This window comes from Ambystoma mexicanum, chromosome 6q (genome assembly GCF_040938575.1).
Source record: "Ambystoma mexicanum isolate Mex_15411 chromosome 6q, UKY_AmexF1_1, whole genome shotgun sequence".
In the NCBI taxonomy this organism is placed as follows: Eukaryota; Metazoa; Chordata; class Amphibia; order Caudata; family Ambystomatidae; genus Ambystoma; species Ambystoma mexicanum.
In genome coordinates, this window is record NC_090937.1 from 1,303,717,939 (window position 1) to 1,303,742,755 (window position 24,817).

General features: G+C 44.5%; 1 protein-coding gene across 1 annotated transcript in view; it reads right to left on the reverse strand.

Annotated features, from left to right (window-relative positions):
• LAP3 (leucine aminopeptidase 3) overlaps positions 1-24,421 on the reverse strand; it is a 518,160-nt gene extending 493,739 nt beyond the window's left edge. Inside the window, exon 1 of the mRNA XM_069631910.1 lies at positions 24,165-24,421. Coding sequence (XP_069488011.1) covers positions 24,165-24,257 — 93 coding nt within the window. The 5' untranslated portion in view covers positions 24,258-24,421. The remainder of the gene's footprint in view (positions 1-24,164) is intronic.
• Between the last annotated feature and the right edge of the window lie 396 nt (positions 24,422-24,817).

Here is a 24,817-nt window from a genome sequence, read left to right on the forward strand (position 1 = left end):
TTGTTTTTCACTGTTAATAGTTCAATACTGTAAGTTGTGTTTAAACTGAACATCCCTTTTCCAATCTGTCCTCTAGTTGCGAGTGGGTGTACGAACTAGATCTACACAGACAGTGAAGCGAACGAGAGATGTTGCTTGTCAAACCTTTTAGCAGGGACTTGAGACTGGAGATGCATCGTGCCAATGGGAAGAATATGAAGTGATTGACAACGGAGCTATACCACCACCAGCCATTGATAGTGAATGTCCTCCTAGTAGTTCGGATGCAGTCGGAGATCAATTTACAGAATCCACACCCGCAAAAACTAAGACCGCGAGAAAGTTGAAGAAATTGTTTTATTCACCCATCACCGGAGAAGGAACAGATGTTGCAATGGAAGAGAATGAAGTGGACGACAATGAAACACCATCAATATCACTGAACATAGCGGAAGACGAAATCAGAGATTCTACCTTTCATGTGAGTGACATGTCCTCAACGTTACAGGTCGAACCAGCTGGGATGCAGATTGACAGTATAAGGAAAGAGGCCAAATTCATTGTATTCGATAGTTGTTTGATTGATATTATTATTCGGATGAAATGTGGGCATTCGGTTGGTGGGGAAGTATGTGGGGAGCCATTTATTAATGTGACTCGTGCAATTTGAGGCACAAACCTTAAAATACATGCCACCTGTACAAAATATCATCCTTTCTCATGGTCTGCACAACCCATGCTGGGGCAACTGCCAGCAGGCAATCTACTTTGTGCAGCGGCTGCACTTTTTAGTGGTTCAAGTTTTAAAAAGTTAGAGTCTTTCTTTCAGTTTGTGGGAATCCATTTCATTGCGAAAACTCAGTTCTACAAATACCAAACCGATTATCTATTTCCAGCCATTAGCGAAGCTTGGAGAATGAAAAAAATGTCTATTGATAGTACATTCGCGGGCAAACGGTTCAGGCTAGCCGGTGATGGACAGTGCGACAGGCCAGGATTTTCAGCCAAGTACTGCACCTACCACTTTCAGGACATGGAAAGTAAGAAAATTGTGAGTTCGGTGGTCGTGCAGGTGTCACAAAGTACATCCTCAGTGGCCATGGAGAAAGTTGGCTTTGTAGCATCATTGCAAGAACTACAATCGCGGGGAATGGTGATCGACCTGATAGCCACGGACAGACACGTTCCAATTGCCAAGACAATGAGAGAAGAGTACAAAAATATAAATCACCAATTTGACGTTTGGCATCTTGCAAAAACAATCAATAAAAAAATGTCGGCTGCAGGTAAAAAAAAAGATATGCAAGGTATTTCACAGTGGTCCAAGTCAATCAGCAACCATCTTTGGTGGAGCTCAAAAACATGTGGAGGGTCGTTGGAAATTCTACTGGAAAAATAGCGGTCAGTAATGCTACACTGTAGCAACGTTCACTGCTGGACCACAAACCAACATTTCCACAATTGTGAACATGGCCATTTGTCCACAGAGGAGGCACGGAAGAAGAAGTGGTTTATTCCTTCATCACCCACTCACAAAGCCATTGAAAAGATTGTATTTGATAAAACTATAACAAGAGATTTGAGGGGACTCACGGAATTCTGCCACACAGGAGATTTGGAGGTGTTCCACAATATGTGCCTAAAGTACAGGCCAAAACGATTGCATTTTGGCATGGAGGGCATGATAAATCGGACTCTTCTAGCGGTCTTGGCACATAACCATAATGTTGGCCGTCAACAAAGTAGGACGATCGGAACTTTAGGGACGCTAAAAGAAGTAAACAATGGGTTATCAAACCAGTGTTTGAGGATATGCAATATGACTTTATTGAGAGACTTATTGTTGATGTCCTAGATAGGCACATACATGGAGTTGTGAACGAACCTGTGCAGGGGACAACTGCATTGCCACCCAACATTGCCTCTGTTCCATGTCCACCTAAAGAAGAGCTCATTGAGAAATACACATCACGGTTTAAATGATTGTAATTTGATGGTCTGTTCTCTCGAGTCTCCTCATGTCGCAGGCCCATTGAATATGTGTAGCTATGTATTGTGTAAATAAAAGTGATTGCTCTGTGAGTCCTGTGAGATGGCCTTACACTGAATGTAGCTAACTAGGAATGTGTGCTCGTTCAAAGTGAAGGTCAGCTGCTTTGATTTTTTCTCGGGTGCCGGAATGGCCCACGACTCAGTATAAGGTTCTATTGTTATTTGACCTTGACAGGCCGGGACCATCCCGAAAGACTTCTTTTTGGGGGTGTGGGGCAATAACGTAAGAAACGATAATGAATATAAGTTCAGAAACGAAAGCCATTTAATGTTCGTTCATTAGAAGAAATAACGTCGGCATAGAAGGAGTGGTATTTCGGGGCTGCCCTACGCACAGACACAATGGAAAATGCAAATATAATGTAAGTAACTCTTTAGATGAGTTTATACCGCAATTTAATTACTATACAGTAGCTTTAAAGACGGGTTAAGTTGTACTTGTTCGTTCTATGTGGCATATTGTTTTGTACCGCGCACTATCTTGAGGAGAACCATCTCCTTTTACGGAAGCACCTCAAAACCTTCCTCTTTGCTTCTGCTTTCTCTCTCCCTCTCCCCTGCTACAACTGGTCCACTGTCTGTGACCTCGGTCCTGGGCCCTTCCACTCTCCACCTGCACTGCCTCCCTGTCAACCCCTGCACTGGGGGACTGTCTCAGTATCCTACAGCCCCCCCTTGACGTATAATACCCAGTTGCACTGTCCTAGCTATGAAATAATTTCCCGACCTAATATATAAAATGAATAATTTTAATAAAGATCTGATGGTGAGACTAATTTCATTTTTTATGTTTTTAAAACAGGTACATCCTTCATTATTGTATGTGTCACGAGTACCAGACACCGGCGGATGGCTTTTTCAACCGCCAGTTGCTTCTCCGCGTGAACAACGTTACCACCCTGACCATTTTATGGGACGATCGCCAAGTACAAGTATGCCCTTACGCGGTACTAACGGCTAGATACAACATACAGACCGTTGTGGTGGCCTAGTGCCTCGTTGTTGGAACAGCCATGCGATTATCAGTGCGACCGAAGAGCTTATTTTATCGTAAACCAACACCCTGTGTACTGCACACGAACATCGCTTGCCTCAAGACGAACTATTTTGGATCGAGAGCAAAGAAAAATGCAAATCGCTGAATATTCTCTAAACATTTGATGTCCAATAAATGTACTTTGCCAAATGTACAATCTTGCCGTTTGCTTTTAAACCACAGTTCCATATTCCGAATTGTGGCGCTGTATTGTGAGATGATCTAAGACCCTGTGTACAGCAAAGGAACATCGCGTGCCTCAAAACGAACTTTTTGGAACGTGAGCAAATACAAATGAAAATCGCTGAATATTCTCTAAACATTTGATGTCAAATAAATGTACTTTACCAAATTTACAATCTTGCGGTTTGATTTAAAAGTACAGTTTCATATTCCCAATTGTGGCGCGCTGTGTTGTGAGCTGATCTGTGTTGATTTCCGGGTTCTGTGTGGAGTCGCGTAGAAGACGCCTGGGCGCGTTTGCCTACGCAGCACAGTCACGTCACGGATAGAGGCGGGGAATATGAATGTTTTGATAAAGTCTGTTTCAGGGGTGGGGGATTTGATTTAATGCCGCAAAAGCAGGTGAGCCAGGTCGATGGGGGGAAATGATAGGATTATCAGAAAATGGCGGCTGATTTCGAGTGCGTTAATGGACGAAAAGTCGGGTAAGGTCCATAGGAAAGTTTTCTACGATCTACCGATTTATGCTTAAAAACACATGGCCGAACCGTAGGGACAATAAAAAGAAAGTCCCGGAACTATCCTTTAAGTGAGGGTCAACAATTGTTACAACAAGCTCTTCAGCTCCAAAGTCAACAAGCTCAAGCTGACAGGCAAGCATTTCAACAGGCTATTCAAATGCAGCAGGCACAGTTGTTAGAAGCCGCAACAGTAAGGGCTCAAACACAAGTACCAGCTTCCGTCTTACAAAAGTACACTTCTGGGGAAGATCCTGCCCATTTCTTTGTCAACTTCGAAAGGGTTGCCAGGAATGCTCAATGGCCAGCAGAGCGATGGGCTCATTATATTGCTCCCCTCATGACCGGGGAGATGCAGAGTGCCTACCAGGCTGCTAATCCCATCGGAGATGCAGCATACCCTGAGATGAAATGAGCCGACTGGGCCACGATGAAGAAGCCTATAGGATCAAGTTTAGGGATACCAAATTAATGGCAGAAGAACCACCCCACCCCCGACAATTGTTTTACTGGATAAAGGAACTTGGAGACAAGTGGTTGCAAACCACTTCTGCAAATGTTCATGAGATGGCAGAAAAAGTGGTCCTAGAGCAGTTTGTGGAAGCTCTTCCCCCTCCAATGCAGATATGGATCCGTCAACACCATAAACCCACCTTGCTCGAAGCAGTAGACATAGCTTCCGCATATAAAAAGGCTGGGCAAGGGAAGATGATCTCTTATCCCTCCCTTACCAGATCTGGGGGAAACTCTACCAGCTCGGGGCTCAGACCTGCTAACAGTTCGCGATGACCAAACTCAATGCTCAGTAAGCCAGAATGAGAAGCTGCAAGACCCCGACCTAACAATGAAAGTCCTGGTACAACATTCCTTCCCCGACCCCCAAGTGCTCCCATGCGTGGACCCCAATGTTTTGAGTGCAGAGAATGGGGGACCTTGGCGAGACTATGTCCAAAAAAGATCAAGACAGAACCAATGGACATTGGAAATCTCAACGGGCTAGAGAGAAAGATGTCGATCAGTATAGGTCATCTCCGAGTCACTAGGCCACCTATCCATATGTCTGTGAGGCTGAAGTGGAAGGCCGACCAACCAGAGCGTTGTTAGATTCAGGAAGTTTACAAACGGCAGTCAACCCTGAGCTAGTAGGTGACGTAAAGAGTTTGTGTGAAAATATACCTATTCAATGTTGTCATGGCGATGTTAAAACATATCCACTTAAGAAGAATGGGTATAAAAGCAGCAGTGATGACAGCATTGCCCGAACCACTCTTGATTGGCTCCGATGTACCTGATCTTCCCAGTCTTATCCAAGAAGTAGAAAAACAATGGTTGAAAGAGGCTCCTTTTCATGATCAGGAACTGGACTTAGGAGAACCTCAGTTAAAGAAAAGCAGAGCTACCAAGAAGTTAGAAAAACAAGGGTGGTTGGAACAAAATATGTGCCCGATTGCTGTGGATTGGAAAATTGATGAACAGGGAGACACTTTTCGCATGGCCCAAGAACTCGACCCGATCCTGAGGCATGCAAGAACCTCCGTCGTAGATGACCCGACTGGAAAGATGCCATGCTTCATTAAAGAGAACGGATTATACTATCGTACCACAGACAAATAAATCATACAACAACTTTTGATCCCTAGTAAATATTACCAGACTATGCCTTTGGTTCTTGAACCTTTCCAACGAATAGGGATGGACATAGTAGGGCCTCTAGACCCTTCGAGTCGAGGTCATAAGTACTTGTTAGTGATTGTAGATTACGCAACCAGATATCCGAAAGCCTTTCCCTTACGTTCCACGAATGCTCAGCAGATATGTGACGTTCTAGTTCCTTTTATTGCCAGAGTGGGAATCCCTAAAGAGATAATCACAGATCGAGGTACCAATTTTATGTCCACCGTACTAAAACAGGTAAGTGAAACAGTATGCATCAGCCAAATTAGAACAGCGGTATATCATCCCGAGACTGATGGATTGGTTGAAAGATATAACCAGACGATAAAAAAAGATGCGGAGGAAGACTATCCTACCAGGAGAAAGGAATTGGGAATAGGATAATACACTGGATATTGATGACGCTATGAAATACTCTTCAGTCCTCCATGGGGTTTGCCCCATTTGAATTATTGTTTGGTAGACCTGTAAGAACACTCCTAGATATTCTGAAAGATGTGGAAGGAGCAGCCGAATGCAGAAATTACATTGACTGAATATGCGGCACAACTGAAGGCAAGGGTAGAAAAGTTGCAAGAAGTGGCACAGTCGCACCTCCGTCAAGCTCAGATTAAACAGGAACAATATTATAACCAAAGAATGAAGTTACGTACATTCCAGGTGTGAGATAAGGTCCTTGTATTACTACCTACTACTGAAAACAAGATGGCACCCTGTAGGGGTCCGTATGTGATGGAGGTTTTGGGCCCAGTTACATATCGAGCTCATTAACCTGGAAATAAGTTCCTGCTTCAAACATATCACGTTAATCTTTTGAAGAAGTGGACGGAACCGGCAATTGTGATGGGAGTGATCCGTGTCGAAGAGGTGTCGGCGAAGCATCTACCAACATCAGAAGGTCACCTAAGAAAGGAAGCCCTGAAGGTTGATCCAGAACTCGATCAGGTATCGTCAGAGTATCTGTCAACATCAGAAGACCACATAGGAAAAGAAGCTCTGAATGTTAATTCAGGTCTCGATCCAGTCAAGAAGAAAGAGCTTTGTAAGTTGGTCGACGACTACGCAGAGGTTTTCTCTTCAGTACCGGGGAGAACACCATTGACTTATCATAACCAAACATCTCCAGGTACAAAAGTGAGGCTACGACCATATAGGATTACAGAAGCCAAACTGCACGCTGCGATAGAGGAGATGTTGCGCTTGAAGGGGATTGAACCATCTCACAGCGATTGGTGCTCCCCACTGGTAATGGTTCCTAAACCAGAAGGGAGCACTCGTTTCTGTATGGATGTTAGGAAACTAAACAAGGTATCTAAATTTGATGCATACCCTATGCCCAGAATGGACAATCTATTAGAGAAACTGGGTAAAGCAGAGTTCCTATCCACAATTGATCTGACCAAAGGGTATATGCAGATACCGTTGTTTCTTCCGGACCGCGAAAAAACTGCTTTTGCATCTCCGGCCGGACTATACCAGTTTACCGTGCTGCCATTTCGTCTACATGGTGCCCCGGCCAAAGGCTGATGAATTATTTGATAAAAAGGCATGAAGAATACAACGGGGCATATCTGGATGACATAGTAGTATACAGTCAGAGTTGGCCAGACCCCTTGAAACATTTAGATGCGATATTTCAAACTCTAAAGGAAGCCGGATTACACATAAACCCCAAGAAGACGCATTTAGCTAACGCTTATACAAAATAACTCGGATATTATGTGGGTCAAGGGGAAATTCGGCCTCAACAGGAGAAGATGGAGGCTATCAGTAGAGTACAGTTCCCTGTAACGACTAGGCAGGTCAGAGCATTTCTTGGCTTTGTGGGGTATTACAGGCGATTTATTCCACACTTCTCCACAATCGCTGCACCCTAACAAATCTTCTGAGAGCCAACGCACCACCTAAGAGAGAATGGAGGAACACAGAAACGAAAGGAGCGTTTTTAGCTCTTAAAAATGCCCTTTCAGACAAAGCCATTCTACAGTGTCCTGACTTTGAGAACCCTTTTTATCTGCACACGGATGGCTCTGGTTCAGGGCTGGGCGCTGTGCTCTTTCAGAGCAAAGGAGAGGAAGAAAGGCCTGTCCTGTTTATTAGTAGGAAATTATTACCTCATGAAATGAAATATGCGACCACTGAAAAGGAATGCCATGTGGTGAAATGGGCCATAGAAACCCTGAGATATTATCTGCTAGGAAGGAAATTTACTTTAGTCACGGATCATGCTACTTGGTATGGCTGTCCCGAAACAAAGAAACAAATCCACGAGTTTTAAGGTGGTTCCTAAAGTCGAAACGCTCATGTGTGATATACCAATAATAATCTAAAATTACATATTCCCTGAAGCACACCAATTCCAAGTGTCAGAGAAGCCTGCTACGAGTGTGACTGAACTGAAGCGTTCTTCCCCAAGTTTGTAAACCAGTTTTTGTTCAATTCCTGCTTTATAAAGGTGTGTTTCCTTCAAATAAATATCCATTGTGACTCAGAGGTATCCGAGTAGTCTACTCCTTACCACTTATTCACAGGACTGTACTACTGGCTCTGTGGGGGGCCACGTGGTGTCTTCCTTTTCGTTCTCTACTGGTTTTGCAGTATGGGCTGGTGTTTTGAATGTACAGGGCCCCTTTGCCTTGACAGACCTTGGTTTGTCATGTATTCTCCACTTCGAGTTGGCTTTTGAACTGGCTTCAGTTGGGCCTTTGAACTGGTTTCCCCTCGCGTGCCGGCTCCTGCAGCCGGGTTGATTGTGTGTGCACTCTGGGTCCGGGGTCCGAGGCCGGACCATCTTTATCGTCTCTCATGCCTTCACCTGCACCCAGAACATGAGGCTGGGCTGGCGAGACTGCCCTGCCAACAGGATCCTCCCTCGCAGCTCCCTGCTGCGGTTGCTGGACGTCGCACTTTGTGAAGGATGGAGGCTGGAACAGTGGAGCTTCCACACCCATGATTCCTCCTTCCCACGGTTCCTCTCCTTACAGCAGGAACCAGACATGCATTGGTCAACCCGCTTTGTCGCCAATGTGGAATCCGTCCCAGATGGGTTATGCCGATGTATATGACCCACACTGCCTCTCTCTAGGCAGCAAGCGAGACAGAAGGAGGCGGACACAAGAGGAGGGATAATATGCTCCATTCTAACAACTTCCCTTCCCCGCCCCTCCCCTTTCCCATAAACACCTTGTCCCTTTCCACATGACACAGACTTCAACGTTGTCACAGACTCCAGCAACAACAAATCCTGCCATTGCAACGGATAGAGCTAAAACATGAAGTGAGACACAGAAGCCTCCTCAGGCTCCTTCCAGTCCCTCAGAACGTCCTCCTTAATTTCCATAGGCAAAGGTATCCCCTACCTTGCTGGTATGTTTAAACTGTCGAAGAGCAGGACAGGTACCGGACACCAGTGCAGACGTCGTAGATGCCTGCTGTAAACAATGATAGTCTGCCACGTGAAAGAGCCCTACAGCAAGAGCCTCCTTCCTTGTCCTAATATTTACCCTTGGGCTCATCTGACTCGCCACCATCCATGTCAGAGGATGCCCCCCCTCCCCACCAGAAGAGGAGGTGAACTAATGAGAAAACACTCTACTGGATTTCCTATGATGTTGCATCTCCATCTTCAACGCCTCCCATCAAATGCAAGCCACCAGCTTCCCAAACACGCTTGGCACCTTTGTCTTCCAGCGAGGACAAGAGTGAACTAGCAGTCCCCCACAGAAACGTATGCTTCCTCCTAGCCACATGCTTTCCAGGACTGGTGGATTCCTAGCACAACAGAGCACCAGCAGGTGAAACTACTGAAATAAAGGCAGCAGGATAATCTTTTTTATAACTTTTTTTATTTTTATTTAAACATGCTGCCCCTGTGGTCCACCACTGCTCCATGCAATTTCAAAAACCTAGAGCCGCACTCGAGTGCCCACTAGAGCCCAGTGCTACACATGATATGATATTTTATTTGTATCTCGCTCATACACAAGTGTTTCAGAGCGCGGCATGGGAGGAGAACAAGGGGGGGACAAAAACAACGATCTTACTAGGCCCCGTGACATTGAGAATGTGCAAGTGCAAGGGAGAGGGACAGGGGAAAAGTGCAAGGCGAGGGGAAGTAGAAAGTGCTGAGCATGGTAGCAAGTGCCAAGTTAAAGCGCAGACAGGGGTGTCAATTAAGTGCAGGTAGTGCAAGGGTTGCCAGGAGGCAGTGCCTGTATGTATGGCGGGTGGGAAGGGACCTGGGCCCGAAATCAGAGGGTATCCAGGAGCACGGAGGTGAAGCAGACTGATCAGCAGGGGAGAGGAACAGCGAAGCCAGAAGCAAAGAGGAAGGTCTTGAGGTGCTTCCGGAACCGAAGATGGTTCTCCTCAAGTTTCAGAGATGCAGGGAGGCTGTTCTAAAGGGAGGCCCCAGCTGAGAAAAGATCTGCCCCCAACTCGTTGCTTGGAGAAGCGACTGACCCTGAGGAAGTTGGAGGTGGAGGAGCGAGCTCCAGTAGGAAGGTATTTACGGAGAGAGAGTTGAAGGTGTAGTGGACCCAGGCCCTAGAAAGCCTTGTGGACAATGCAAAGGGTGTTAAATTTAATCCTTGCAGCCAATAAAGAGATTTCAAGGTTGGAGAGATATGATCCCAGGGCTCGAGGCCAAGGACAAGTTTCACAGTCCTGTTCTGGATGAGTGGCAGAGAGTAGAAGCAGGCAGATTTAGAAAGAGGCTGTTGCAGTAGTCCAGTCTAGAGAGAACCAGAGCTCCGGAGACAGTGAGCTTCTGGGGGAAGGAGATGAAAGGAATACCACCACTGAGGAGGTGCAGTTGGTAGTTTGACTTCTTAGAGACGTCAGAGATGTGAGGAGAGAAGGAGTGTAGAGTCGAAGATGACCTCCAGGTTCTTAGCCTCACAGGTGGGAGCAGGAAGAGGGCCAAGGGAGGCTGACCAGAGAGTGACCGGAAAGGAGGGTGCAGGTGAGCCAATGAGGAGAATCTCAGTCTTATTGGCATTAAGGCAGAGATCATTGGCAGCACACCACTCCTGGATAGCAGATAGACAGAGATGAGAGAAGGAGAAGAGGTGGCAGAGGGAAGCCTAAAAACGAGCCAAGTGTCAACCGCATAGCAGTGAAAGTTGGAGCTTGGAGCTGCCATGCAGTGGGCGGGAGGTGCCAGGTATTGGTTGAAGAGCCAGGGAGAGAGGTTAGACCCCTGGGAAACACCACAGGTAGAGAGTGAGATAGAGGAAAGGAAGGACCCAAGTTGGACCTGGAAGGGTCGATCAGCAAGGAAAGAGGTCAGACAGGACACGGCCTGATCGGCGATACCCAGGTTATCACAGAGACGGTTCAGCAGGATGGCATGGTTGAATGTGTCAAAGGCAGAAGAGAGATCGAGTAGGATGAGGACAGAAGGGATGTTAGAGTCGAGGTTGGAGAGCAGGTCTTCATGGATGTACAGGAGAACAGTTTACATGCTTCTGGCAGCTCTGAAGCCAGAGTGATGGTCATGGAGACTACTTACAGAATCAATGTGAAGATTAAGCTGGGAGATGGCCAGCTTTTCCCAGGAGTTTGCCTAGGAAAGGAGTGATGGAGATCGGGGGATAGTTAGCCTGGCATGAGGGGTCAGCTGTGGGTTTCTTGAGAAGAGGGTGCACAAGAGAGTACTTAAGAGGGGAGGGGGAAGGATCCAGGGGCATAGGAGAGGTTGCAGAAGTCAGCCAGAGCAGGAGCAAAGGTGTCAATGTGGTCCTTGATGGTTTTGGACGAAAAGGGAAGAACCTGTTTTGACAAGATTTTCATAGATCAGACTTGTCTGGAAATCTCGTCAGTGAGGAACAGAGGAAAGGAAGAGAAGGAGGGAAGGGGGTGGCTGCAGGAGGGCCAGAGGTAGCGGAGAGTGAAGGGGGAAGGGGAGGAGGGACAACAGGATGTCCTGTTTTTTTTTTAGATTAAATGAGAGGCAAGGGCCGTGCAAAGCGCCTCGGAGGCAAGGAGAGGTAGAGACTGCAGCAGTGTTAGCCAGCTCCTTGCACATTTTCAAGAGTTTGGCCGAGTTGTTAGATGCCGCTGAGACACAGGCTTGGATGTGGGCTCTCTTAGTTCGGACAAGGAGTCGGTATTGCCTTTGGAGCAGGCCAGTTTGTCAGAGGATGTACAAGAGGCCTGCCATTTACTCTATGCCACCCTACACTCACGTTTAAGGGTAGCAAGGTCGAAGTCATGCCAAGAGTTGCACTTGGCTTGGGGCTTCAAGTGGATCCTCATGACACGGGCAAGAACATGAAGAGTATCAGAGATCGAAGAGTAGAGCATGGAAAGGGCCGCGCCAGGATGCGAGTCAGCCGGGAGTAGGAGGAGGGTGGAGAGAAAGTGGCGGCGAAAGCCTCAAATGACACACGCTTCATGGGTCGGATGACCGAGAAGGTAGGTGGCAGTGTTGGAGTTGGCTTGGCCTGAGGGGTAGAGAGGGAGAGAAAGGAGGAAAGGAGATAGTGATCACTCCAGGAGAGAGGGAGGTCAGAGGGGATCACAACATCCCGCGTGTGCCCTGCAGAGAGAGTCAGGCCAGAGGGAAGAATAGAAGGCAGAACGGCGATTTAGAAATTTTGTGGTCACTTATCGATTCAATCTCGCCTGTTTTAATTAGATTAAGAAGACCTCTAAAGAATTTGGTTCTCATGTAAGAACTAGGAAAACAGGCGAGATAGTTTGTTATATAGCCACATGGCTTATCAAAAGGTGGACAATGAGCAGGATGTTGATGAATCACACATCTGAACTATTGTCGATATCTAATCACACTTTATCAAGGCACGTTTGACACCAGTAGGGTTTCGGATTAAATTGTCTATTGATCGATCGCATTGCACTAGCAGTTGGTTCACTTGATTAAACAGGTCTTGTAAGAATTTGGAGGTCTTACCTTGAAGCTCAGCTGCTATATCTATATGAAAGAGACTGTACATTAGTAGACCATGTAAGCCTACATTATGTTAGTATTTTCCACGATAGATGTGATTTTAAGGAATTAAGTCCTAATTTGTATCTTAAGGATACAGTAACTAATGGGAAGTATTGTATTGGGTTATTTATATAGCACTAGTTCCCCATTTGTATGGCCTCAATGAACATTTGTGATTGACTGTGGTCACCAAGGGCATTCCAATGTGGTGGAGGTTCTAAGAGTTTACATTAAGAGATGCTTGTGTGCATTTTCACCAGCTTAGGACTTGTGGCTGGCTAGGCTCCGCTCAACGGCCCAAAGGTCAGGCACGTGGATGGGCGCTGTTGGTGGTTTAGGATAGAATGCTAATGTTGAAGATTCAATGTGTACCCAGCTATACCGAATGTTCTTTTCGTTGGTAGTCGCTGTATGCTAGTGGCATAGAGTTGTTGAGGAACGTCAGGGGGTTTCAGTGTTGATGGCTATATGCGCTGCTAGACTGGAATGGCATAGCCATAGCTGCATTCTATGGTGCATGGATGTTTGGCCGTGCCAGCGGCCTGTGTTTACAGAGGTGGTGTAAGGTATACGTACTGTATGCTTTAATGGAGTTAAGCTGCAGCGTTTCTATTTCTTTTTCCAATGTGGACAGCATGGTCTCATTGTTCGTGGTCTCATTAGAGCGTAAGTCTGTGCAGCGAGGGCGAGTGAGGTTTATTGCTGTGTGCCTCAGCGAATGCTGCTGGCTTCCCTGCAGCAGTATTTATCGGATAGGAGTGTTAATGTGCATGGGGGCGATAGTTTGTCAAGGTGAGCCACTGCAAATTCTGCCTGCATCTGTGCTGTAATTGGTGTGTAGGAATGTTGGGTTCAGCAATGTAATTTAGATAGGGGGGAGGGAGGGTTCAAGAGGATGTTGGTAAAAGCCAGGTTCTTAGGGCCTGAATTTCAGGTGATTTTCAGTATTGCGAATGTGTAGGGGTAGGGAGTTACAGATAATTGGCGCTTGGGCGGAGAACGAGGATTGTTTTCCAAATGTTGCCTCACAGAGGTTTTCACTTTTTTCTCTATGGGAAACTAAAGGACTAGGCCGAAACTGTGGTTTTTTTGTTTTCTTAATAACTTCTGTATTTCTTAACAGATCTTTACCAGAATTTCCAATTTGGGGGTGGGTCGTGAGTAAAATGTTATCTGCACATTTTCAACAAATCTGTCGAGAGTCAAAAGTTAATATAAATACATTTTTCGGGTTTCCTATGCATCTTGGTACTCAACTATAGTTCGGCGACCGAAGCACTATAACCTATTATAGTGCAGTGGCCGCACTATAGTTAAGGTGAGTATCAAGATGCACAGGAAAACCATAAATTGAATTGCTAATAACTTTTTACTTGCATGACAGATTTGGCTGATATTTTGAAAACAAATGTTTGTCCCGGCCCCCGGACTGGAACATTTTGGGAAAGATTGATTTAAAAAAAAAAAAAAAAACAATACATTATAATCATCAATACAAAAATATGCTGTTTCGGCCTAGTACCCATTCATTTTCCCCTAGAGAAAAAAGTCCACATTTATGTGCAGCGCACAGCAAAAACCACTAGACTGAATTGAACCAGGTATGAAGCAGCTTGGGAATAAAGCTCTAATTTCCGGGAGGGGCTTGGGGTTATTCCACCCAGTCATTGTTAAAATATTTGACGGAGAAGCAGGTGCCCCCTACTTCCAAAACTATAGCTATGTCTCCCATGGGGCATTGCAGCAGAGGGGCCAAGAGACTTTTCAGAAATGAAAAAGCAGCAATTTTTTCATCAGAATTCTATTGCTAATAACTTTTGACTTGCTGGGTGGATTTGGATAAAATTGTATAAATGTCAAGGGCCCGGCCAAACTGGATATTTTGTGACCAATTCATCAAGAAATAAAAAAAAAAAAAAAATAAAGAAAACATACAAATGCAGTTTTCAGCCTACTCCCATTCGTTTTCCATTAGAGAAAAAGGTGTAGTTTTTGAACAGCCGTAGAGTGAAAACCCCTGGGTATATTTGGACCAAACTTTGGAATGAGCTCGCCCACGCCCTCAATGTGTCCAATAACGTAATCAACACCAGAAAGAGACTCAAAACTGTTTATGTAGTCACTAATAGGGGAACACTGATTTGTACGACAGCGCTTAGATGGCCTGGCCGTAGTCTCTATATAAATACCAATAGCAATCACATCAGGCTAGAGGTTAGAAGTGAGAAAGAGGACACCATGTCAAGTTGGGGATTTGTGGGTGGTTTGGGGAGCCAGTTATCAGGGGAAGACCGTGTGAATCTCACGAGATTACAGCGGCATCACCACAAGACGCGCTCAGAAACAAATAGGTGTCACACAAAGCGATGACTGATGGGGGTAACGGAAGAGGGAAAAAGCAATTGAGGAGTCAGAGGACTTGGAAAAAGGAGGAATATGTTGAGTGCCTGTGAGGACGTGGAAGACTTTAATTCTGAGCAATTATTCCCGGGAATCAGTGAACCGCCACTCTACAGAAGGTATTTCTGCTGTTGGAAATGATCACAGAATAAGAAGTTAAAAAAAAAAGAAAATAAGAAGGTTTAACATCTGCAGTGCTTACTTCTACCAAGGCAAGGGACAATGGGTGTTAGCCATGGCTAATAGGCCCAAAAGATAGATATTGGTGCAACAGGTACAGAGGCCACGATTGAAGGCCAGAGCTAGCGAAACCTGAAGAAACTATGCAACATGTTCGAACGTGGCCACTGGCCATGGCTAAGGCCATGGCTAGTTGGTCCCCAAAAGAAAACTATTGGTACAACAAGTACAGTGACAGAAGCAGAAGGCCATGGCTAGTGGGCCCTGAGGAAATTAAGGTGTAGCAAAACCCTTGAAATTCAGTGAAAAACCATTTGTTAAGAGGGTTAAGGGAGAGAGTAAAATTTAAAAGTAAGTAATTTTACACCTGCAGCAATCACATCTTCTAGGCAGGGTGCGATGAGCATCTGAGCCGAAGGTGGCTAGTGGGCCCCAAATTAACGTATTGGTGCAACATGTACAGTGTCCATGGCCAAAGGCCGTAGAAAATGGCCATGCGCTAGTGGGCACCAAGGAAACTATAGTATAACAAAGCCCTTGGCATTCAGTGAAAAAACTTTAGTTAGGAGAGTGTGAAGGTGGTTATTACCCAAATCGACCTTTTACAATTGACCTTTTGTCCTAATTGACCTAATTATAGTGGTCCTAATTGACCATCTGCACAATTGACCTTTATATTATTTTATATGTATTGGGTTGGTTTTGGATTATAAATATAAGGGTGTTGGGGTGGTTTTTTTGGATTGGGTGGAGGGTTGCGGGGGGTTTCCCTCCGCATATATGTCCTAATTAAACCTTTTAAATTAGGTCCATTCTCCCGAAGTCAATTGTGAAAAGGTCAATTAGTATACATCCTGAAGGTGATCAGATTTAACGCAACAACCCCTGAAATTCAGCAATAGCATTTCGAGCAAGTCCACCTTAACAATGCCTAGTGGAGATCATGAGGTTGGGCTCCGTTCTGCAGCACTTGGGTATATGTAGAATGGTTGATCTGCTGCTACGTTGAGTGCACAGGGGCTGCCCCACAGCACACAAACAAAATAGTGCGCTAGTTATTGACTCATTTCACATGCGCATGATCAATAGGTTGCAAAAATCCTTGATAGGTGGTTAAAGGTAGACAAGCAGTCGGGAATGGCACCATAACTATGCTCCCCAGTTGCGCAGCATATGACAACAATGACATCAATGATTTGATTACATTTTGAAATATGACATGTGTACATATTTCATACTTATACAGTACAATGTATTCTGCCTTCGTTTCTTTAAATGCAATGTGTGGTATACAATTATGTGGCAAAATTAACTTATTTTTCTTCATATTAACCAAACTTCGAATTCTTAGATTATATATTAATCACAATCAGTGCTCCAGATAGGATATTTGCGTGACAGTATTTTACTCCCAGTTTTTAGTATTGTAGAGTAAATCCAATTTCAAGAGAGTAAAAATGAGTTTGTTCCTTCGCAAGAGAGTAATAAAAGTGTTTGACAACTACCCAATTTGTGAGTAAAATTAAAACTGTGTTCGAAAACATTAGTGACAAACAACTTGTCGATGCGTCCCACCCAACTTCAACTTCATTATACTTTCACACCAAAAATATGTTAACTACTACAGATGGCAGCTGGTTACATCATAAATCAAGTCGCTCACTCTACCAGCATCACTTCTCTGCCTCTCGGGCCTACTGTTGCTGCCTGGCACTGCCTGCTCGACAGCCACTCCATGTTTGTGCTCCATCCCTCCTTCCCTTTGCTACTCTGTTGCCCCGGTTTCTCACTTTCTGATGTTCTGCCTCTCACTCTTGCTATGCCACGTTTTGAGGTCTGTTGCTCTATTCCTCTCCCATCTCTGCATTCTATTATTGCTGTTTCCTGCCTACATTGCTCTGTATCGGTCGATATAACTCCTCTTCCTCTCTCATATCATTACTCTGGCTATATCTGTTTTTCATTTTCTCTGTTGTGGTTGCTACTCCTTTTGATCATCCTTTTTGCACTGCCTCTTATGTTATTGACCTGCCTTTCTCTAATCTGGATTTTCTATTTCCTGATCTCCCCGTCTGCTGTGTATCTGTTTTCTTATTTTACTGTCTCTATATGTCTTTTTTGCTCTGCTTCTATCCCTCACTCTTATTGTGTGTGTCCTATTATTTTCCTCCATTTCCCTTCTCACTTTCTTTGTTGCTCTCTTATGTAGCTCATTGGTCTCTCTATTCCTGTTGCTCGAATTCCTGTTTTGGATTGTCTAATACGTTCTTTTTTCTCGCAGCCTCTCTCCTCGTCCCTCACTTTGTTTTGCTGTATTACTTAGGTTCAGAGTTGCTCTTTCTCTCCTTTTTGTCTTTTGGCATAGCACTAATAAATATTTAAAAAGCTGAAAATGCCTTTCCATTTACAAATCCAGTGCAGCTTTACCATTGGTGCTCTTTTTTTTTTTTATATGTGTGCAAACCTTCTTTGGGCCATTAGGCTGGGAATTATAGAGTTAGAGGTGTGTCTCACCGGATGCAGTACTTGCTTGAATGCAGATGCTTTACCAGCACTGTATGCCATTGAAAGTATAAGAGCCCAGATGAGATGTGTGTTCTGAGCCATTACATGTGTGTCTGCTATTACAAGTTTAGCAGCCCTCATGGGATGTGCGTCTTCTGAGCCATTACAGGTATAGCAGCCCTTATTGAATGTGTCTGCTCTGAACCATTACAAGTATAGCAGCATGATGAAATGTGTGTGTTCCAAGCCATTACAGGCGTGATGAGAGGGGATATATGTGATCTCTGTGCAATTTTTACTGCAACCACCAAAAATTATGATTTAAAAAAAAAAAAAAGTATTCAACACCCTTTTCACCCCATATATATGCAGGGGGAGACCTCCCCCCCCCCCCGGATCCCTCTGCTACCCCCTACATTCATTATATACTGTACCCATCCCCCACATATATATGGTGTCGAAATAAAATAACATTTTCAGTGGTCGCCGTAAAAAAGGAACAGTAATTGTATGATCCCGATGAGGTTGGCGTTCTAAATCACTGAACATTTAGTAGTCCTTTTGATAAGTCGAAAGCTAAGTCAGCTCTGTTACAATTGAATGTTACCTGCATCTTAAACACATAACTCTGATGCAAACACATTAGCTCACCTAGCAACAGGATTTGAACTAGGTTACACAATGATCTCTGCAGCAGGGTTATTGACCAACTGAGTTACCTTTACCAACAGGCTGTTGACTTGGAAAGGCACATAGGGTTGGGGTACTGGCAGTTCCATGTGAGGCTTGCCTTACATAACTGGCTTGTCAAAATGTCTCAGCCTGTTTGGACTATCCTACATGAGTCAGCAGATTCATAACAAGGCTTTGAAATGTGGTGGATTTTTGGTAGTGCGACTCATAATGTGACATGGGAGAAGCAGAAGTTTTGAAAAGCACAAGGCGGAGTAGAAGGGATTGAAGTATAGGACAGCATGGCCATCTTCTCACACTCTCTGCCAGTGTGCATCACACCAGCTCATGAGGGTGGTGGGAGGAATCTACATGAAAATACCACATTTTTTACTGCAAGGTCGAAAATCCCACATGTAAAATACATTTTCTGTATTTTTAAAGCAGGGGGAGACCACTCACAGCACACCCCCTTCTCACCCACCCACTTTATAAAATAACCCTACCCAACACCCCTCCCCATCTATCCTTCAGGGACATTCTTTTCCATGCAAGGTTTTCTACATTGCAGTAATGGGATTCAGGAATTTTGTAGTGAAACTGGTGGGAAGAGCTAAGACACTGTTCTTGCTCAGAATATCAGCTCAGTGCAGAGCATACCAACACATGTTCATGCTTTGTCATTAAAGTAGCTCTTTTAAGAAATTCAGGTACTATCCCAAAACATAGTAGTCCTGCTAAGAAATGTGGGCATGATGCAATCAGTCCTGCTGTGAATTGGCACTGTGCCATGACATGTGTATGGCAGCTCTGCTGATAAATTAGGTAACTTTGCCTGAATATATAGCAGTCCTGTTCAGAGGTACCTGTACAATCTGTGCCACTGAAAATATATACAACACTGCTTCTACCTGCATCCATTATACCCGCTTGCGTTGGGCGGGTGGTCAGAAAGGGAGATAAAGTAAAGTTCAGACTACATGCCCACCTACTTCTTGCTCTCCAAGACAACAAACTATGTATAGTGCCCTTTCATGCATGCACATGGACACATACAATCTTAAGACAAACATCTTCACAGAGAACTCTTTTCCTTCTCACAAATGCCAAACAACTAATTGCTGGGAGGCTCTTCTAAAACTTCGAGACATCAAAGGCAATTGATGTGCTTCTGTGATGAAAAGAAAACCAAGTATGAAATGCCCAGGATGCTGCAACTGCGCTGGCTCCATTAAAGCTGATCAAAACAGAGGAAAATGAAGCAGAAATGCAGCGCTAGTTTAAGACCATTTTCATTTTACACAATACTACATGTTCTAAAGCAATGTGAAAGCATGGTCATGATTCAAAATGCTTCAATAACACTGTAACCTACAAAATGCAGACAGTTGAACAAAGTGAACAAAACACAAATTCCCTTCTACATTACTAAGAAAGTATTATCTTCTTAGAATTAACAGAGGATTACAAAAAATATAGAACAGGGCTCAGAGTTGCTTCTTTCAAGGAACTGTGTTGATTGCTAAAGTAAAGAGTGGGTTTGCAAGCTGCTGCTGGCCAGCTTGTCTCCAGGATTTAGGGGGGGTGCTGCTATAAATAGCCTGTGTAAGCAAGGAATAATTAAAAAAGGCCGTATTGACAAGATTTCTGTGAGTAAAAAGGCCTCATACGCACCTTATCTGTAGGGCTGATCACAATACACACAGGCGCATACTTCCTTTTGTATGTGATTATTTGTTATAAAAAAGTCATATATAAAAATATGTCCATGTAAAGATGTTACAGTGAGGAGAATCATAAATTTAAAATATGAGCAGACTATTTTCATGAAACGTACTAACATGATTCTATCATTTTTCTTTACTGCTGCATATACTCTTTATATTAGGTTTGAAATAGCTGAAAAATAAGGTACTTTCCCTGCAATGAAGTATTGTAATTGTTTACTAATGCATGAAATTCAAACCATTTGTACATTACATATTAGTTTATACATTGATAAGTATTACAAATGAATGTGCCACACGTGATCATATACTTCTATATCAGTGCATTGTTGCAGGTCATTATTGTTAAGTGTAATATAATATGTATCAAAAGAGGTCAATAAAAAAAAAAAAAAAAATCAGTAATGTCCCAGTAATAATGTAACCAGTAATGTCACATTTGATGTAATTATTTATCTCATCACCCATGTCATGTATGATGTAATTAGTGAGGTCATCAGTAATGTCATATGCTGAGTAACAGGGGGCACATATTTAATGAGATTACTTTATTTGAAATGAGATTACTTTATTCAGGGGTTTTGTTGCATTAATTCTGATCACCTTAACTCTCTCTTAACCAGGTTTTTTTTCACCAATATATATAAAATGTTGATCCAGAAGAAAATGAAGTGATACCTTAATTAGCATAACTGGAAGAAAAACTTTAGTTGAAGTGCAGGTAAGGTGACTAAACTTTATGCACCAAAATCCTAGAAATTCAGCACATTGGGAAACTCTGAGCCGTCTTAACTTGGCTGTGCCCACTATATATTGTACAACACTACCCAGCCACTAGCCATGGCTTTTGCACATGAAATGGTCACTGAAGGTGATCTTGCTCTGATTCCATTCAGGACTGCCTAGTCGCAGCTCCCAAGAACACTGCAGGCAGCCCATTCAACTTTGACACACATCTTAAAACACCAAAGGCCACTCTTGCTACGCCCTTCTGAGTCTCGAAACACAAGACTGCTATCCAAGGAGAGAGATAAAATTCAAATTTCTGGTATGTCAACCGGATTGTGACAAACTGACTTCTGCCCTGCAGGAGTACAAGGATAATTAGAGGTTAAAGCAACCACTCAACCCTCACACTTCTGCCAAGAGCCAACACAGGCACAGTCAAGAGGTATACCTCCTTTGTCTTTTGTGCAAATGGAAGCAGAGGGAAAGATATACTCTCAAGAGGGGTGTGAAAGTGGTTCAGTAGCATCCCAAACAGCAAAGTACCAGTCCAGAATAAAGGAATGTCCAATCAAGGATCTATAAAAAAAAAATATATCCTTTAATCAATAACACCAGGTACAATAATAACCAACTAGAAAATACAGTAAAAGGCCTGTAGAAAGAACCTAAACTATCATAACACAGAATATCTATATACACCATCCGGCCCATCACCTGAGATGCCTGGGCCCAGCCTCTGCAGCTCACCACTGTACATTCTGCTTTGTATCTTATTACTTGACCCACCTGTAACCAGGGCCCTTTGTTGATGATAATCTGTTTGCCTGACCTGACCTTATCTATGACTGTAACCTTAAGTTTCTCAAGCGCCCAGTTACCTCAGGGTTTGGTGCGAGATACAAATAATAAACAAATACAAATATGCAGACATTGAATAGAGGCAGCACTTTGGGCCATGAGACCGGGAGAGAAAAGGCCATAAAAGACCACATAGTTCAGACAATATGTACTGGAGGTTGCAAAAGGTATCAAAATGACCTATCCAGTCTCTAGAGCCCAAAGATGGACCAGGAGGGGCAGATATTAGTCAATATTAACTTTGCAAAGATCTTGGTGGTTCAGCAGTGTCGAACCAGGCTTCTCAGCATCAATTGCAGATTCTTTACAGTGCGAAGATGGGGCAGGCGCAGTGGTCCTGCAGCAAGCTGTTGTCGAACGGAAGGTGGCTGTGGTATCGAATAGCCCACTTGCGTGCACTGTGTGGATCAAGCAGTCCCCATGTTTAGCAGTTCCACAGCAGTGAGCTGGTACCAGGATGGAGCTCAGATGCTGCTGTTTGGGAGACACCAGGGTTGGGTCGATCGACTTACAGGCACAACGGTGACCAAGCTGGTGCTTCGGTCATAGAATTGAGCAATGTAAGGGAGCAGTAACTTGTTGGTTCAAGACGAGGCAACGATGCGCTTCAGCTGCCGTCAGTGACAAATGGATTCGAACAGGCAACAGCGGTTCGAAGAATAACGAACACCAAAGGCAGCGTCAAAGGGTCCCAATAGTTCGCTTGGTGTTGAACACACTTGAGTAATGGTTTGGAACGGGTCTACATTGTAAACAGAGATCTAGGCTGTTCTGGCTGCTGAAAGTCCTACTCCAGGAACTCAAGGGCCAAGTTTAGTCCCTTCTCAGGCTCCCAAACACAGGGGAGCAGATGTCACCTCCAATTGTCCCTGGGGATGATTAGGGGACAGAGCTTGCCTCTGCCTTAAACACATGCCATCACCTCACAACTGGAGGACTCTGGAAAGGACTGCTCTACCAGCAGGGTCCAACGAAATCTTTCAGGATTGGAGTCCAAAGGATGATCCAAAGACGTAGTGCAAGAAGCCTCATTTTAAAGGCAAAAGTCCACAGATGATTGGACTAAATTAGGGGTGCTTTATGGGTCCAATCCCTGCTCTTCAAAGGATTGGACTTTGGTCTCCTGACATCACACTCAAAACGCTTTGTGCTACAGGAAGTAGAGGGGAAAGAAAGGGCAAAGAGGAAGAGAGAATGGCAGAACCCTCCCAAAACCGCATGTTTCACTCTCTGGCTACACTCATCCTGCCCTCTTAGTTTCGCACTGGAATCAAAGGCCTTTAGATATGCAGCACTCTGGTGGGAGGCTTAGCCCTTGGTGAATGGATGTGCCCTTTTTCCGGTTTCCCAGCCCAGCTTCCTGTGGAGTGGCTGTCTCTGGGGAAGGGGTCTTACCACGCAGGGTTATAGTCCTGTCGGTGGGCAGGGGAGAGCGTTGTCTGAAGCGAATATACGTAACCCTTCCACTGCTGAACTGGGGCCACAGGACCAACACATGTGTTTAATGTGGTGGGGATAACCATGAGAGATGCTAACCACCATAGCAAGACTAAGGTGTGGCTTAGATTTACAGTTTATTGTGCCACCAGGCCAGGATCCACATAGTAATGCCGTTTTTGGGACAAGGTGCATATTTTAAATGTAACCCCTGTGCAGCAGAGACTTGGCTGTCACTGCGGCTGTTAAAACAGTACCTGGGACCTCTGAACCTGCTTTGTGCCACTGGTAGACCAGGTGCTGCGACAGGATACTGATGCACTGGACACAGATATACCCTATACTGTTGGTAGGGAGCTTAAGAAAGGGGAATCTGATCAGCAGATTTCCCCTTCAGAGATGGAATTACCTGCATCATGTTATTTAAGAATAATCTGAAAAGGCCTGTTGGCAATTCCTCACATGGATAAAGCTGGAAAAATACAGCCAGTCTGGACGAAATGCAGGAAAGTAGCAACACTAATTCGGGGTGCAGCAAGAAAGGAACCACACGGCTACCTCTACAAAACTAATCAAGGAGGGGATCCTCGCAGCATCAAGCAGCCCAGCTAACCACCGTTTCTGTCAGGAAAATTAATAGTAGCACATAACGCAAGAAATTACAGCAGGCCAGCTATACATACACGTGTATCGAGTTGGCACACAGCAAGTTGCACATCTTTGCAGTGCAGTGCCATGGGAGTGTGAGCAACGCATACGTGACCTTCGAACCTGTGAGAAGTTGGCATCGATACACTGTTCCAAACATAACATTGTTTTACCGGAAGATGCAATAGCAGCATTTTTGGCTCAGGCTTAACATACATCCCTACGCGTACCTAATAACCAACTGCATATGGCATATGATATGAAGGTAGGATCCTCTTTGTACGTGAAGCTATTTTGAGACATGTGGGAGGCGATGGAGAGTACCTCACTATACGAGACTATGACGGCATATTATGTTTGAACCTACACACGACTCTGCATTTGGAATGTTGCCAGTGCCACTCCATTGCCTACTGATATGGCAGCAACTAGCTAACAATCAGGGCCATTACCTTTATACATATGTCTATTGCTTTACTCCAGCAGGCTTTAATGACTTACGGGTTGACAAACACTGCACGCTGCGCGCTTGTGCGACAAGCAGGAAGCAAAGCACCAGGTGACCTTTTATCGGTCGCCAATGCTCTACACAATAATCACAGAAACTCTACCTTTTTTCCACTGTTGAAGTTTTGCTGAGAAGCAGAGAATGCCCTGTGGCAGATAAGGCTCTTGGTGAAAACATTTCTTAACGGCAGAAGCATTGTTTCCTTGCGTGGGCAGATATGTATAACAAGCTGCTAGAGGAGGTCTGCCACCCTCGGTCACGGTCAGCGTGACTGTCCTTTGACGTGTGCAAATGCTGCTCTAGGTGCCCGTGAGCATACGTCACTGAGTCAGAAAGCCAGTGGACTCCAGCCTAAGAAAACCCGAGCAAAAGTCAGTCCAAATGTAAGCGTGTTCCTCATTGGCTACTGAGCCAATGAACAGAGTGCAGTCAGTTCTGATTGGAGAACAATGACAAATCGTAATACTGCTCAGGTTTCAGTTCTTCCCAAGCAGCAGGCACATTCCTCCGGTTAGTGAAAACGTGTTTTAATAAACAGTTCATTGGTTTTCATCCAGCGTGTGACGTCGATAGGATTACCTCTAAACTAAAGAACAGCTAACCAGCCCCGTGTCTTGTCCTGGGGCGCAGAGCTAAATAGCTCAGTAGTCAGTAGTTGGGCGCATTAAGGGACCCACCAAGAAAGCTGACTCGGAGCTTGCTAAACAACAGATTAAGCACCCTGCTGTGTTGGTGGGTGCTCCTCTGAGATGTGCG